At 39.7% G+C, this 18206-nt stretch overlaps 1 protein-coding gene across 1 annotated transcript; it reads right to left on the bottom strand. All coding sequences in view use genetic code 11, as the record gives it.

The window, feature by feature from the left end:
* Nucleotides 1-7382: 7382 nt before the first annotated feature.
* On the bottom strand, nucleotides 7383-10156 carry EGR_05093 (hypothetical protein; the record flags this gene model as incomplete). Its single annotated transcript, XM_024494342.1, has 2 exons — nucleotides 7383-7485; nucleotides 10080-10156. 2 exons carry the CDS (start codon nucleotides 10154-10156, stop codon nucleotides 7383-7385), a joined length of 180 nt encoding a protein of 59 aa, XP_024351291.1.
* Nucleotides 10157-18206: the final 8050 nt, after the last annotated feature.

The following is an 18206-nucleotide window of genomic DNA, read 5'->3' as shown; positions in this document are numbered from 1 at the left end:
ACCGTTGAATTAAAAACCTCCTTATTTGCTTGTGTAGATATACTCAACAACGCAGTAGAAGGCCCTACGGAGGCTAAAATCATAATTGAGGGAAGAAGAGAGGAGGAGGAGGGCAGAGGATGAGCAGTAGAAGTTTTCGGCTTATAAACAACACCATCCCCCTCTTCCAAGCATTCTTCCATGTTAAAAAATTCAACAAATTAGGTATACGCTAGTCGAACGGTGCTGCAGACAGCAATTTGATTAGTCTCAAGTCCAAAATAGGTAAGCTTAAGGATTCTCAAGCGGGTGAATAGGGATTTTCGAAACCTCTGGTTACACCAAACAGTTTTGGAGAAATATTGTAAAGGCGTTTTAACAGCTCTATTGATATCTAGGGCTACATAAAAGATTAAAGTAAAGAATTGATGCTCCAAAACTGACGTTAGAACAGACAAACAAAGCACTGACTGGTGTGAGAAACCGCAAAACGCGAATTTTAAGATGGCGGAGATGATAACGACTCATGGGTGCTGTATAGACAGGCAAAATTTGGCCTTAAGGTGGATGAATAAACAAAGGGTATTTAGAGGTCAAGGCCGAGTTCACAATCAAGTCACAAGCTTCCCTTAAATGGGAGTCTACTATCAGTACACAAATGTCCAAAGTCTAGTTTTACACTTGTGCTCTTCAATTTCCGTGAGTTGTGCCAACAGCCTTGGTGGGGTGGACATTTGGCCACATTCATAGTCCCTCAGCCCATCCGCACGCTAGTAGAGAAACATCCTTCTACGTTGTCATGCCCAACTGTAACCTTCAGGAAACCTGGGAGCGCTGAAACAACTTATACCACGTTTTAAAGTAAATTAGTATTTTAGGAAAATAACTTTAAGCTGCTAAAATAAACTGACAAAATTAAGTTTGCAAAGAAAAACAAACAATCCAAACTAATTGGAATATCACAGTACAATCAGAGGAGAATTAGACTACTAAAACTTTATAGGAATTTAATTTGCATATTTGTAAAATGGAAACAGAGGGGAGGGACTTGGATACTCAATACCTTAAAATGAAATTCAAATGATTAAGGTGGCATATGAAAATCAGCACAAATACAATTAGCAGATGAAATTCCCGGCAGAAAAGTAGCACAATTCTATTTAGCCATTATTTTGGTGGTTGCAGAGCGAAGAAAAATCTGATTAAAGCTTAATTCAAAATGTGCTTCTATTACGTGACTCGAAAGCAAATTGTGCCGTTTCAAATACTAGAAACAATAATGCGACAATTCCCAAGACCTTGTCACTAAAAGGTAATGGATGTGTAGCGCCGGAGGACTTCCATGAAGATGAAAGAGGGTATAATACTTGAGCAGAATATGTATCAACGACGTAAGGTAGAGCTAGAGAGGGAGCTAATGGCGTGGCTCGGAGACCTGGCCACTCGGTGGAGGTGCAATGGCCGAGCCCTGAGTGCTCCCGTGACCAAAAGAAATATTTAAACAATCAGCTTTTTACGGAATGTGTGATCTTTGATTGAAATCTTTTTGGATATAATGGGAATGGACAGAAAAAAGTGAAATAAATTCCCTGAACACTAAAAAGTTAGTTGACTGTATGAAATGCTGCTTATTACTAATAGCAGCATCTGAAAACCAACTTAGGAGGCTGAAATGGAGAATGGGGACTTAATTTCATTCACGCACAAGGAGTTTTCGTAGATCTGCAAAACGTTCTTTTTAATCTTTACACATATTGGTCACTGCCAGTCTAATCACTTCTTTACCCATAACAGGAGTTAAGGAGATATTCGGACAGTCCAAATTTTAATGCGTGCTCTGTGGTGCACTTAGAAGAACGTTGAATACCACAGTCGAGGCGCCTTGCTCCTCCATTATGGCATCAGCATATGCACTTTAAAACCCACCAATTTAATCGTCGCCTAGTCAGCTTAAAAGACATAATATCAATTGTCTATTTTATTGTTTTAAGCTCAACTGATCTGGTAACGAGGAGATTTGCTGTAACGAATCATGCCAAGCTTACAGGAGGACTTATCACATGTCTACTACTCCAAGCCCTGATAAGAAATGTAGGACGTCACATGCATTTGACATGGCAATTCCTCACAAAAGGAAGAAAAGCTTCTAGTAAAAAAATGCATAAAAGATTTTGCTATATGCACCTACAAAATTTAGTTGAATTTTCGTCTGATTTTATTATAAACTTCACTCTGTTTACCTGACTATAACCACAACATGAAAAGTGTATATTCATAAGACTGCAGGTAAAAGTTATCGCTGGACTTCCTTATGAAAACCCATGTTTTTGTATAGTTTTAATACCTATGCTAAGAAACCGACCGAATAAAAAATGGACTCTCACTCCACGCGATGTGGCACACTTAATGGATGACCGAATTATTAGAACAAAAACGAGTTTTTTTATTTACCTGCAAAACTAAGGTTTTTTCTGCCATGTTTATGTTTGTAGAGCTTAGTTTTTGGGTCTTTTAATGAATTGGCAGCACATTATCTCAACCAAAACTTGTTCCACAATCCCAGTCTATTAGCTCCACCGGTTTTGCACAATACCTCACCTAGTCGCTTATTTGTAACCAAGTGTTTGTGGTCATTTTATTTCCGCAAGTTGGTGGTATCAGAAACCTTCCTTTACAGTATTTACAAGTCCGATTAATTCCCAAGTGCCCTTCAAAGCTTCAGTGGCAATACGGTTAGTGTATCAACATCCTATCTTTTGTAGAATCCATCGAAACAAACGATACAATGGCTCAGACAGATAGTCGAAGTTGCTTGTTTTTTGACTAGTTTAAAAAGTAAAATCCGTTTATCATAATTATATCTTCATAAGACCGCAAGGTCCTGCAGATGTTGATGACTCTGCATTGAAATAACGCACTGGATAAATCTAGATTTTCATGCTGGTGTACGACATTCCAAGCCGAATAAAACAGGAAGTATATTGCTTGTTCCCATTAATGGTCAAAATGCACTGCATCCTTTTTTACCTAGTGATTAAGTGCCTAAGCTGCAGATAGCAGAAAAAAGCACCATGAACACCAGAGGAAGACACCATGCAAGCCTTCCGTGACCCAATCCATTTCAAGGGTATTAGATTAATTGGATGGTGGGTGCTACACATACACTTGCAATGAACTCGAGTCTAAATGTAAGGCCTTGATTGTTTGTTTAACCCATTATTCTGGTTTCAAGGCCACTGAAGGCTCTATGATTCTACTTTTGCTGTGCTGTTTGGACTCTAGACCATGCCAATAGCATCTCAGCCCTTTTGTAGTCCTAGTCTTAAGGCTTCTTCCGACTTTAGGAATGGCTCTTTCAGCTAACCATCACCTCACCCTATTGCCTGAGCATGTTCATAAGTTTTATGCAAGTAGAATACTTTGATGGGTAAAATGATATCAATTAATCCTTCTCTGAGCACGGATGCTGGTAAATGCGCATTCACAAGAACACAGCAATAGACTGTTGATTAAAGCCGCTGTTATTCTCTCCCTCCGCTTAGCCGTCTTCTTCATGTGTTATTCATGAGTTCCAAAAGGTCATTGATCACGTCCATAAACTAGGTCTTGATTTTCTAGCTGTCTTCGTCGCTCATTCTCCTAAGAGATCCAAATAAAATGATAAAGGGAGCGTGAACCCAGAGTCTCTTGAAAATGAATGTTTCATTGAGCGGTACATCTCATTAACATAACATAAGTCTCACCGCTAATTCCCTGCATATGGTAGTCATACCAAACGATTGTTACGGGTATCTTGCGAGGCAAAAACACTTCGAAAGGACTAGTTGAATTCCCCTAACTAATTAAATTTATAAGGAGTTAGCAATATGCCGGCGTGCCTATTCGCTATCTGTGTTTGTGTTGCTCCCTAAACATTCTTTGAAGACGAAAGAAGGTATAATACTAGAGTCGACGAAGTTAGGCGTCAAATTCAATCTCTCTGTTGGGTGTAGTCACAAATTCCTTTATCCGCATTAAGTAATATAAATCAGGATTGTTGTCCTTTAGGGTGGGTTACTCACCCCGAGACTTCCCTGAGGAAGAAAAAAGACGTAATGCTGAAGCAGAGGGTGAGTTGCCCGCGTGCAGAATGGTTGGATTTACTGGCACGGTCTAAAGGCCATGCCGCCCAGCAAAAAGTACAATGGCGGAGCCTTAAGTGCTCGAGGTAGTTATAACAAAAAGTCATTCAAAATGAATGCATACACTGAACTGCACAAAGTTTGCACGATAAAATATTAAAAAAACACCCATTAAGATAGTATCAGGAGAAGACGGTTTCCAGAATAGAAGCACGATTCCACACCAATATGTGTCATTTCGTGCTCCCCATATACTACTGATGGAAAAGTATTTAAGCCTAGGGGAAAACCAACATCTAAACCACCCTTTTACTGCTGCTCAATCAGTTTTCTCCGAATTATTCAAGGATTCTAAAATTTCACATTTTACAACTTGGAAGGGACCTTTGTTCCATTTTGTAATGCTGTAGTATGTTTGTTTTAGGCATTGAAAAAGACTATCTCTGGTAGTACGGGTACAACAGTTCTTTAGTCTGCTTTACAGGTGTTTGGAATAATGCCATCCTCTTCTCCTCCTCATTTTCGAATCCAAAGGTGCTGCTTTTATTTTGCCACCTCAGTATATTCAAGGAACACAATCCTATGGAGCGGAGAGAAATAATCTCCTGCTTTTTGAAAAGGTATACAAATACCTTGAGGAATTAAAGTACCGGCGTACTTGTTTAAATACCCGAGCCCATTTTTCAGTTGAGCAAATTTTAGTATTTTGGTATTTACGTAGAAATAGACGTATGAAATGAGGAGATGTGGCAACGAAATCAACAAAGACCGGACCATAAACCTCAGTAAATAAAACGCTCAGTCTTGCGAATTCCAACAAATTGAAGTTTTAAAGTACCAATGAATGGGGCTTTTTATGTGGGAGTCGGTTATCTTGGGACATTTCAATTAATGGAATCAAGCATGATAAAAAACGTTGCCATGGTAGTATCAGCCCACGCATCTTCGCAATAAGGGTTAAAAGACTTTAATAAAACTGCCATCAGATTGGCTGTACCTAAGCCATCTAATAAAAGCCCTAACAGCATCCCGAAATCTCGCCAAAGATGCATTGAAGTGCATCACCATAAATGAGGAATGACTGGGAGGCCATGGGGCTGGAAGTGGGACAATACGGCACCAAAATAGAGACCGAGACCTCACGTAGTTAGATATTTCGCTAGAAGAAATACAGTTTATCTGCACGGCTCCATTTTAATGAGGTCCATCTTCTCCCTCGACCTTTCTGAGACTTCTTGTTAAAGCAAGGATGAAGGAGATGGAATGAATCTACAACAAGGGAAATAGACTACCTATTTCTCTACTGGTAAGACATACTGTGAACCTGGTTGTCATCTGCCAAAATCAAGTCTCTTGAAAGGAAGGATGCATCAGAAATACTGTCTGATTTTGATTGCCCATATAGATTAAGATCGTCCCATATACCTGCCGCTTTTGGTAGAAAAGTCGACATTAGGGGTAGACAGCAATGTATACTCGCCATAGCAGTAAGGATCTATGTTGGAAAGGTTTTGAATTTGCTTAAGTAGCATTTTACCTCGTTTTTGGGGTCAGAATGCTGTCATAAGTGGGCAGACTTTTATCAATCCAGCTGTTTCAAAACTCCGAGGATTTCGTCGCCTATCCTATATTACGTTGAGTTGAGTTGTATTTTATTTGTCAAATTTCTTTGTTTCTGCCACCTATATGCTGCCTTAAATGACCCCTGAGGACATAGCAACTCCAAATTTAAGTACAGAATGTCTGAAAGGCTATAAGGATGGCCGAAAGGCAATGATGTCAAGATGGCAACCAAACTGGGGAAAATGAAGGGTCTGCGTACGTAAGTCTTCTTCTTTCTGCTATAATGGGCAACCCTTTCAACGGCACCCTAAAGATAGCAATTCAAACTAGTAACAACGGAAGAGCTAGGGAAGAAGATGCAGGAGGTAATACAGTTGTTGTAGAATCCGGCCATCTTCCCTCGAATCCTTAAAGCTATGGTGGATGACCATTCCGAAATTATCCAAACTTTGGTAACAAAAGTATTTCCATGATATTTCTATCGTTAACAACAGGAGATTTAGTTCTATTGGAGGATGTTAAAAACGTGTATATGATCCGAAGATTCCGTTTCGAAGCTCAACAAAAAGAATCAATTATGGTTTGTAACAATGGTCGTCACTTGACTGATTCAAAACACAAAAGAGCTTGTTAGTTCCGGGTTTAAATAAACCACGATTCTTCTATCCGATTGGGAAATTGTGTCAGTTTTACACTGACAAATTTGTAGATGTTCCAACTGACTCTTTAAAGCCTACCTCGCTTTAGGCATCATATCGCGCGATCTGAATAATTTAATTGGAGGGTTTTGTGGTTTTTTGATGTGGCCCGTTTTGTTGGACTTGGAGGGATCCAGACACATTTTGAATTATTTATTTTACGATTGTTGTGATAACAAGCACATTGCTTTGCTGGTTTTCGTTGATTGAGGCCTCCGGAATCACTTATTCCCTGAACACATTGTTTTAGTGAATTGTATGAATTGATCACTGTAGCAAAAATGACCTGAAATTTTCAACCATCAACTGTTCAGCCTTAAACACTGCTATAGTCATAATAGTTATGTAATTGACTATTTTGAGGAATAGAATGTTTTCCCACCAGAATATTTATTTATCCGGTTTTGCTGATTTACTTTTCTCGATGCTCACAGTTTTGTCCATTGCTTACCCCTTTCAAATGGCTAGTTTCAAACCACATATTAATTTCTAATGCAAAAGACAAGTCATTCCATCTGCTCTATGATATCTGCGAATTTTTTTTATTAGCACCACATATAAAGCTGTGAGAGAATCCTACCTCCCCCTGAGGTATGGAAAAAGTTGGGAAGTGCCTTTACTTCGAAGAGGATGATGCGAAGTCAAATGGAGAAAGCGGTCAATTTCGCCAAAAACAAACAATGTCATCACTTTTAAAGGCAATGTAAAGTGACAAAAATCCTCAATTTTTTAAGAGAAGTGTTTGAAACGCCCTATAGTCACTTCGGCCTTTCACAGTCGGTTGGTTTAAGTGAAACAACTGGATGGCACGCTCGAAGTGGTTTACGCACGGCCTGTCATAGCTTACGGTAAAAGATATTATCTTTTTGCCTTTCTGCGACCTGGTGCATTAGAAAACTGGTAAAGCCACTTTGATAAAAGGGTGGGCTCCTATTACTCATGTGGTAGTACATCATTTGTCTTGCCTTTTCACACTCCCTCACTTCGGCCCACTTGTTTGTGACCTTATATCACCGGTTGCTCAGGTCTTCTGTACATCACTGCTGCCAGATTCATCCGCCCTAGAGGAAAACTCCGACGTAGCGTTTATAAATCCGCACAAAAAGGCAATAGCAATCTTGATCCTGCAAGATCATCGCAATGGAAAGGTATCTGATGCTGAAAAGTCAATCTGCGTAAAGGCATATTAGAAGGATCATCAAAACCGTACTCACCTTTTTCGCTGCAAATAAAATAAATGAGCGCTAGTGAAGTAAAATTTGATTTGATTGCAATAAAATTCTCCTTTATTTCTTTTATGATTATCTGGAAACCTACTTATGTCACAAGAAACCTAAATTAATAGATATTAATGTGTTCTCACTACGAAAAGGAGAGAACTAAAGGGAGCTTACCTGCAAGATAGATTACTGTTCCTAAACAAGCAACCAATATTATAGAAACTAGGAGGTTCTCATTTAATTGTCACTATTGCAAACCGTGTGTTGGGGATTATGATATTAGTAGCTTCAGTTCGAATCTCCTCGTTACGTTGAAAAGGCAGACGAGCCAAGGCGGAAATTACTAGAATAATTTTTTAAAAATGGCATATTTACTTTAATGTGTTGGTATTATGATCCAGCAGGTGCCATTTTTGAGCCCGGCTCTATTCTACCTTTGTACTGGTGATACTAAACCTTGGAATGGCACTGATCATGCTGGATCTTCAGCCCTTCTAAAGATTGGCAAAGGAACCGCTTCCAAAGTGGCATATCTTGGCGACAGCTAGGAAGCTCTTTTGTGTCGTGAAACCATTTAAAGTAAAGTATTACAATTCTGGTAATCGGGCGAATAAAAATATGCTAGAATTTCTGACTGGTAGTAGGCATTGCAGTATATCAAAGGATTCTCTGTGGCAAATATTTTCAGTGAATAAAATAGAAAATTATGATACGACCACGAAGTGACTTGACTCATTTCCTAAATACTTCCCTTTAATAAAAATAATTGAACCACAACAGCATATTCTTGACAGCAAGATTCTTACACCGAACTTTTTGTCAAAGCAATGCCTTTTCCAAAGTTTCAGAGGATTTCACAGGAAATAGAGCGCAGCACTAGTGGAAGGCGTTTTTCATCAAATGCAGATTTTGACCAAAAAGTGAGTGTTGCCAGAAAAGATCCTACGAGAACTTGAAAAAATGTTTCCTTCATGAAAAATTGCAATAGATAGGGCTGTGCACGCCCTGTTCATCCGTTAGTGTACATGTAACACTTCGAGCTTTTGTTAAACTCTTCATTTTGATTAGGCGGGTAATCAGGGCTCAAATTTTGTGCTTCCAGTGGGTGGCATGGCCTCTGAGCTATGTCAGTACCTCCCTCACAACCCCTCTATGCGCCTGAAGTACATATTCTGTCCTTGTATTATCCCTTTTTTCGCCTTCGGGTAAGTCCTTGGGTGCTACATTGGCAGCAGAGGAAAGCGAAGCCGATCATAACCGACAGCTCTCCTGATTTTCACTCCTGGCTGCCAAGTCTTAACGTGACGAAAGAAGGGCACTTGCCACGGATGGGAGAATCAATGAGGATCCCTGACAGGAGGAGAACAGGTGACCTCCGCTTTTGGCAACCTCCTCAATCCCACTTTCTTCAGGAATGCTGTCAACAACTAAAAGAGCACTAACTGTAGCCCTGAGCCGTCTAAGAAAGTGCCTTCCAGAGCTGTCTACTGTACCTGTATGCAAACATCAATTATGCAAACTCGCAGTACCTTCTCCACCTTATTACTAGCCTAATAGAAACCAGATAAGTTTGGCTAGTCAGCATTGAATTAAAATTAAAGTCGTAAAGTAAAGGAGAAGTGAAACCATGGCCCCATGAAATGGTCTTAAACACCGCCCTCCATTTAATGACTGCTTTTAGACCAGTATTTTTATGATGAGCGGTGGACAAAAAAAGAAAGACTGCAAATTCACCCCTCCCCTCCAATGCATTTCGCAAACAGGACGAAATCTACAGAGATCAGTGACGCCACAGTCACATATCTGCTCCCTTGCATGTAAATTGAATGACTGGTGCGTCGGCTACGTTTTAATGGTCTATGAGGAACGCTGACCAAGGTGACCGTCAAGTACGACGCCAAAAAGCGATGAAGCCTTATGTAATGCTTCAATTACTTGTTTATCTTTTCGTTTTGATTCTCCGGCACTTGGGTCTCCGCAATTTTATTTCCGCTAACGAAATGGCCTCGAGTCTACGCCAGCAGCCCCTCGGCTCTCCTCTACTTCTGCAATACATTTTCTATCCTAGTATTTGACAGCTTTTGTCTTCATGTAAGTCTAAAGAGCTGAAATAACACGTCAGTAATATGTATAATTTAAATAGGAAAAGAATACATAAATCTGGATACCTAAATTAAGTTTCCTCATAAAATTTAGTCCTGTCTATCCAAAAGGTGTTAAATCACTTTCAGCATCATTTACTCCACACACTTTGCAGCTCGTCAACTCCAAAATATGCTTGAGAGGATAACAAGATAGTTGATGGTAAAAGCAGAGGTACTTCAATTTCACGTTGTTTTCATTAACTTCTCTGTTAAATCCAAAATTACGCATTTTAGATTAATTTTAGCGTTTTAACTAATCATTTCAAGTGGATTTTTTACGCGGGAAACTCCTGTGCTTATGATCAAATCAAATTTCTTATAAATGTGATTAGACTTCACATTAATTGTGCCTACCCATAAAACTGCTCCTGTAGTTGAATTTTGGCATTGGTGGGGAAAAGAATTTCAAGGTTCTCATCATTGCGTTTCATTTTGACTTCACCTACGTCATTCAGGAGACGAGGAGATTTGAACCTTTGATAATTTTAATCCAAGGGACAGGATACTAAATAAATTATGCATACCATGTATATATTCCCGTTTTTCTTTTCCTTCTGACTACTGTAATTGGTTTTTTCCTATAGTTATCAAGATAACCACCTTGCCTGTCACGAGAAAGGATTTCTCCTGCGCACCGCCCTTGCGATATCACAGTGATAGGTCGACTCTCCTCCCTAACTCAGCCCATCAGATAAATAATATTGTGACTCGAATCCCTGCTAAAAAATTGTCATGACATGAATGTTCTTTCTCCCCTTTTTGTAAGCAGATTTGACGAAACTAATCGTTTCACAGATTAACTATTCTACCGTGCTACATTAGTTTGTGCTAATAGCGGTCGTAACCTTTAAAACACCAACCAGTTGCCATGTTAATCAAGGGAAGAAAAGACTCGACAAAGATTAAAATGGACAGAAAATCTAATTTTTTAAACAGTAGCGTTTAAAAGGAAATGAATTTAAAAGTGGTTCAGTAGTCCTCCCACATTGTCACACTGCGAAGCCAAAAAGAGAGCTGGATGATTTAATGCATGTTTTAAACTAGTTGTTTTTCTGCTTCTTCTTTCCTAGGTTAAAGGATGTCATCCCATTTCATTGCACTCAAAGCCTTCCTCCATAAATGGTCGGGTTTTGGGCATACAACGCTCTCGATGTTGGTGAATTATTTGCCCAATTTGGATTCGTCGACGGTCCAAATCCCTCCGGCTTGAGATTCGTGAAATTTCCTTAAACCAAGAGTCTTCGAAAATAATTTTCAAACAAGCGTTTCGATTATTTATGTCTTCAAAACCAAAATTGTCTACTTTTTAATATTAATTCCTCAATTTTAATAGATTAGAACGCTAAATAATTGAGCTCTGCGTGGTAATATATGTAAAGCTTGAGACATCCTCGAAGACGAAAGGAGACAATACTAGGGCATAATATGCATAACCGACGTACAGAAGGCCTGGGGGGCTAGTGACATGGCTCGGAGGTGATGCTAGCCAGCGGAAGCACAAAAGCAGAGCCTTAATTACCCTAGAATTACAAAAGTATTACACATCCCTCTATGTTATTTTGAGCGTCTACCCCGGCGCTTCCCTTTGTTGCTCTCCCCGTCGGTCACCACAATGTTGTCAGAGATGTAAGAAATACATCCATGATACAATCGTACCAGTGTCACTGAACCCTCTTGGCAATTCTACTGCGCCTGGGGTTACGGCCTGTTTTGGAAGGGAAATGTGAAGTCCACCTCCTATATCCACCGATAGATGTAAGAACACTTGTCCAAAAGGTAAGTAATTTAATTAGGAATAAAATATAAAATAACTTCATGAGGACAAGGATTTGCGTCCATTTCTCCCTACAGCTTTTTTAATTCAGTTCTGCCCAGCCATATCTATCTGAGTTCTATCTAGCTGGTAAAGAGCTGAAGGAGACATCATGTGTAACTTCAGCAACATCTTCATACAGGTACTGTGAACAGCTCCGGAACCAATTTTCCGGATGTATCACGACCACAGCTAATGCTGCTTTAACTTTTAATAGCAGTCATGCAAAACACGGGACCAAGATGGTTGCCGAAGGTAGGCGTTATTTTTCAATCTTCTCAATGGGGATCGCCACAAATTCCCCCATCCGCAGCATAAGTTCTTCTTCTGTTACGTTAAGGTTTAGCATTCAGCAATGGGTGAAAGGACACTTGTCCTTTAGGATCAGGTTTGCTTTCCGCTGACACCCATGCGTTTGCTCGAATCTTCCCTGAAGTAGGAAAAGGACATAACACTGAGACAGAAATTGTTTCACAGACGTGTAGTAGGCTTAAAGGGCTAATGCCATGGCCCTGATGCCATTCCGCCTAGCTAAAATACGAAAGCGGAGTACTCAGTGCTCGCGGAACCAAAACAGTTAAAACAGAAAATCAAAATTTTTCAAATGATGGTCATTAGGAAATTCTCAGCTTTTTAAAAAAGTGACACTGCATAGTTTACCTACGGCCTAAAGACAGCTTTTGTTCGGATGAAAAGAAGCATTTTCACAGACACTTCCCATTTAATTTCGTTGTGGCTTTAAATTAAGGTGGAGGCGGAAGTCCACGTGAATGACAAACGCCCTTTCAAATTAATCCCCTCAGTTACAATGGTGGATCTTGTCATATATCATATGATATCACAAATGCTTTCTTTGCGACATTGTGGTGATTAAATTGTTTTTTTTTCATTCGACTTCTCTAATTCTTGCGCCAAAATAAAATTGTCAAATTTTGGTTTAGTGTTTTGACCTACCATACAAGGGGTAGGTTTGGGCCAGTGTTCCATTTCAGTAAAGCTATGTAAGATTACGTTTGTAGCATTTTTTGCATTTGGATTTCTATTGAGAAGAGCCACTCTACACTTTATCATTAGTAAGTAGTGAAGCGGGCGATGCCAAATTGGCGAAAGGTGATAAAACGAATTCCTGAGGAGCGAAACCTATAAACATAAAGATGAAATGATGACTTGGTAGGCTGGATTGAATAAGAAGTGTCTATTAACGGAGGATTTCGCCTTCATAGTAATATGTAAACAAGAAAACGGTCATTAGTGTTATTTACTCTTTGAATTTAAGTAGTAGACATGGCAGCGCAAGTATCCTGTCACCCCTACCCCCAAAGAAAAACATTTAAGTCGCAGCAAAATTGACCATGCGATCGTCCGTACATCTTGATTTAAAGTAACTATTACTGAAAAATTTCCCAAAATTTTTCTGCACTAAAATAATTATCTTGACTCTAACCAAGAAAGACGTTTGGGCTAATGATTGAAGGCAGCGGCTGGCGGCTTTCCAATGGAAGCGCAAATTGCCCCCCCTCAGAATGAATGTTAGAGGGGAAGCAGATTTATCATTAGCCTTATATCAAAGTTGACAACAAAGCTCGTGCCTTTAGCCAGATGTACCGAAACAAATGCTCGTGGCGATGATACATTAAGAGAATTCCAACTGATTCATGAATTTCCGAACGCTGTCAATGAGAATTCCATCAAATAGGCAAGAGACCTGGCAAAACAGCTCACTTCTTTGGGATAACCTACTAGGAGGGTGGATGCAAATCCTTCCGGTTGAGGTAGCCGCTTTGGCAGCGCCTTATGCACTTTAACATGGGCCTTCTGACCTGCATGATTTAGAAGAGGATAAGACCTTTATATTCACATGTATTCTAGCAATTGTCTTTATCTCTCCCTTAACTCGAAACACCTTAATTAGTATGACCGGGCCCACAGCATTGGGAGCTCATAGATGTCAATCATGAGGAAAGTCATGATTGACGTCAGTACAGAAGCCATTTCGAGGCAATAACCACACAAGTGAGGGATTTTATGAGATTTACTTTTAGCATGCCCAGTTAAACGATTTATGCGATGACTGGAGATTTGGTGGTCAAAGAATGATCACTTTTTAATAAAATTTACTGGTCGGATTGCGCACTTACAGAGATAATGAAAATTTTCATAACACCACTCATGTCAAACCGGGACTTTCGAAATTACAAAACCATAAGCTAATTTGGGAGGATTAGGAAGGACTGCAATTAGATTTCGACATGTCCTTCTGCTAAATCTGGACACTTTTGCCAGCATATGGCCTTGACTTTGGGATATTTATCCCTATGGATGAATAATTTCAGACGAGTCTGCTTCACTTAGCCATTAATGGTGATGGACTTTAGCGCTTTCACTGCAGAATTTTCGTTGAAGTCCCAAAATAAAGCGATCTATTTGCTATAGACGATCCAAAAGAATCTGGCTTTCCCAGTTAAGATATTTTTTTGGCACAGTGCAGCTAGAAGCTCTTCCGCAAGCTAAATTTTAAAATTTCCGAGATTTGCGGATGATTGTATTCTACTTTTCTAATAAAGGACCCATCTATTGTGAGATTCTGCTGCAGCTTAAGCATTTATCGAGCGCTGAGATGTTGAATGCTCACAGGAATGGCTGCCATAGATTTCGACTACTACGGTAACAATGAGCTCTCTCTTTCACGGCTGGGAGTCCCATACCTGTGCCGTACTGCAAGAGAAGTCTTTCATACGAGCAGATGTCCGCTGAATATTGCGTCTTGTAATGAATGACGTAAGATACGTACTTCAAGACTTTCGCTCTGCCCGCTTCTCAATACGTGCAGGCACTATCACTGCTGCCTTCCATCCAGATTAGGACTTCCAAGATTGGCCTGCTTTCAATATCCTACAGTGTTCTGCACCAGCACTTGTCACCACTTTTGTACAACGTTTTGCACTAACCTTTGAGACCTGTAGTCAAGTGAACACGCAAACTTTGTACTTCGGTGCCCATAACCTATGCTTTAAGGCTAGGTAGCTAAATAATGTAGCGCTCTGAGACCACTCTACAGGTAAGCGAAAAGATTGCCGCCAACGACAATTAATCGTTTAATCATTTATCTCGAGACGGAGAGGGCTGCGACGTCAAATAATTAAACCCATAACTGCAGACATGTCACCTACCGAAAGGGCAAAAACTCCTACACGTGGTAAATTAACTGACAATGGCAATTAAGGCGTGTTTAAGGTACACATTCCTCGTTATTACATCTTCAACTGTAAGCATTCTGTAAAATAAAACTTATAAAGTCCATTTTAGAAAAGTAAAATTCCTGATGCCCTACTTCGTCGGCAATTTAAGTAAAGACTCAAATTATATGTTTTTGAAAGGGGAGCTTTCTAGCTTTGGATTCACACACACACACCAAAACTAGATCTATGTTGAGTGTCCAATTTTAAAAGGTACGAGCAAAAAGCGGCGATTCCCCAGTATTGAAGACGTTTTCTTAGATCCCAGTCATACGACTAACAGCGCATAAGTAATTAAGTGAATTGGACAAAAGGCGACTTGAATTTCATTTACTGAAGTGCTGCTTCGTACTTCGGTAAAATCACTCCAGCGGAGGGCAGGAAGTCTTGGCGTTAATACACACCCACACGAACAAACTCCTACCTAATACAGTAGCAGTACGTTTCCAACAAGCCTCGAATTTTTGGTGGGCCGAGTACTGATAAACGTATGTGTAAGTGAAGAACGTCGATTTTGTTTGTAGTTTTGCGAATACATTTGGTGGCCTTCTTTCCTGTTCATTTTAACAACCACCCTATCTTCAGAAATCACTGAAGAAACTGCGTTTGCACGTCGAAGTAACGGCTTGTAACCGCTGCATGGAATAAACTTGGCTGTTAAGGAATCAGGAGTGGCGGGCATCACTCTTTAAATCTTTTACGCAAGTTTCCTGTGTTTTAAATAGCCGACAGCTCAACCAGATAAGTTGAGGTGTTTCAGGGACTGTTGAAAACAGCCCTTTTACTATGAAGTTTTTCCTGCTGGATCCTTTGATAGACCGCGGACAAAGCAACACAATATCGATACGATGGAGTCATCGATACCAGAAACGTCGTAACTGCGGAGGAAGAAGGGGAAGTTAAGTGCACAGATCGATGGTGCCGTCTGATACCATCTCCCTTTTAATGCTATCTTTCCCTAGCCACAAAAAATAAAGTCCCTTTCTATCCCTTCTGTTTGGGATCTAAACACAAATAACAATTATTTTCCCCATTAAAATTTTAGGAATATTGAAGTTATTTAGATTGAGACACATCCGTTGTAGGCTGTCTTTATGTAGACAAACCTCTAATTATCACTTCAACGCAAATAAGAGTAGACAGAATAACAAGAATATCAAAAAGTTGTTTTATTATCTCTCCGTGGAACTCACCTTCCACGCAGACTTGCGGGTAAGTGTTTATTTTTGAGTAGAAGTTAAAATTATCACCTCAGCGTCCCTTTTCTTCCATCCACTTTTTGATGCCCATCAAGGCCACAACAACTTTTTCCTTGGAGTGGAGGACAAGGTGGTAGAATTCAGTGACTGCTCAATAATATCCCTTGAAATTTACCCATCAGAACATTCAAAATGTTTTAAATTCGATGAAAAAATGTAGAACGGAAATAAATAAAGCATTGGACTAATGCTGCAGGTAGAGACAATGAAAAATCCGGGTTAAAAGAAGAAGCATTAGAAAAGAGAATCAAAATATAATTCTTTCAACTGCTAATTGAGTGCTCACTATTCTCTTTCTCTGCTAATTTCTTGACAAGAAGCAAATCTTGTAAGTAGAAGAAGGAAGAATGGAAAAATCCTGATACAGATTGAGCATTATTGTAATGAAAATATTCTCTTGGCAGTTTCTGAAGAGCAGTTGGGTAAAGGCTGAGACCGATCATGAGGTCTGGAGCAACTCATGTGCTTCTCAAATCAGACAATGTGAAGTGGAGATGAAAAGTATCCCGTTTCCGAAGATTACCAAGGTGAGTAAAGGCGCGCCACTGGGGAACGAAGGTTCCGAGTTCTGCCCACTCTAGTGTGAGCTTAAATTTCGTTAGGATCAAAGGGGTGTTGAGTTTTTATTTCGTAAGTGAATGATTGATATCACGTCTGCAATTGTTCCTCCTTTAACTGCCGTCCTATTCGTCATTTCGTTACTTTTGATTAGCATGTTCTACATTTAGGGAATGCTCTCCATAAAATTTAGATAAATAGCCGAGCCAGAAAGCAGTCAAATTTTGGGGGCTTAAACTCATGAATAGTGAGAACAGAAAATTTCTTGTCTAATGCCGTCCATGAAGCCGTAGTAAGCCATGCCATGATGGGAGGCTAGTTATCACCATGCAGAAGGATCGAGAGGCCCTAGGCGCAACCGGAAGACTAGACAGCTCAAACGGAAGTGCACATTATGGAGACCGAGGAGCTCGCCTAGTTAAATACTCATTCTAGACATACACCGTTCTGTTACAAATTAAAATCATGAATTCTTCTTTAGAATAAATTTGCTAGTTGAGGAGAACAATAAATACCCCCATCCAGAAAACACCCCTTTTATTGTCTTAAATTCATCCAAATTGATATAACAGGTTTTTTTGCAAAAAGATAACACAAGTTGATAAAACTATGCGTAGCACTTTGATAATATACTTAACTCTCCATTTTGGGCGCTTCTGTATTTTCGCTGGGCGGTATGGACCCTGGACCATGTCAGTAGACCCCAGCCCTCCTGAAAGCCTCAGCATTATCCCTCTTTTTGTCTCTGGGGAAGTCTCGGATCGCTTCAGACATGCCGTGCAGTTGTGGCGCTGGGCTCAAGAAAAAGAAAGTCGCGACGTCACTTATATGTGACTCGATTGTGAAAGGATGAATTAGGGTTATTAATGCATATGATACATTATTAGCATTCTAAAATTTAAAACAAACTTTTGCAATAATCGCTTTAAAATTAATGAGATTGTTAACGTTGCAAAAGGATTCCTTCACTCGCTTGATACTACAGAAGAATTTTGAGTACTCAACTGTAACCCTATTTAATGATTTACTAAAAATACTAAATAAGTAATTAATTCGATTTGCCAGAAACAGAGCCAAGTACAACATTTCCAAAGTAGTTGCAATAGAATTCTCTGAAATTCTTTAATCAATTTAGAAAGAGAACCTTTGACTTTGCGAAGAATTTTGTGCATCCGAGATTTGACAAAGTCAAAGGAAGATGTAAATACTGTTTGATTAGTAACCTTAAGCCTTGTCCCAAGACCAACCAAACAGCGAAACCCTGAACTCCAATCCACAGATGGTATTTTGATTTGAGCAATCAATTTACTTTGGTGCATTCCTCACTTCCTTAAGAGGTAAAGGAAAAGAAGTAAAACAGATAATTTATTGCCTAATGCATTAATGGTAGAGCGCACTTGAAAGCGCAAAATATCAAACAGTTGCGAATATACTTTCTAAGCTATTTAAACCTTGCTCTTGATAAACCCTCTGATTGGTCGGAGGCACAACAGCCAATGGGAGGGAGGAGGTACAAGTGCATCTCAAATGCACGGGGGCATGTCCACTGCAGGAAGTGACAAAGCCCTGACTATTTGATGAAGTAAATGGCGACCCCTAATTGCTCCTCCTTGAG

This window comes from Echinococcus granulosus, assembly GCF_000524195.1.
Source record: "Echinococcus granulosus chromosome Unknown EG_S00035, whole genome shotgun sequence".
Lineage (NCBI taxonomy): Eukaryota > Metazoa > Platyhelminthes > Cestoda > Cyclophyllidea > Taeniidae > Echinococcus > Echinococcus granulosus.
This window is presented reverse-complemented; position numbering and strand designations above follow the sequence as displayed.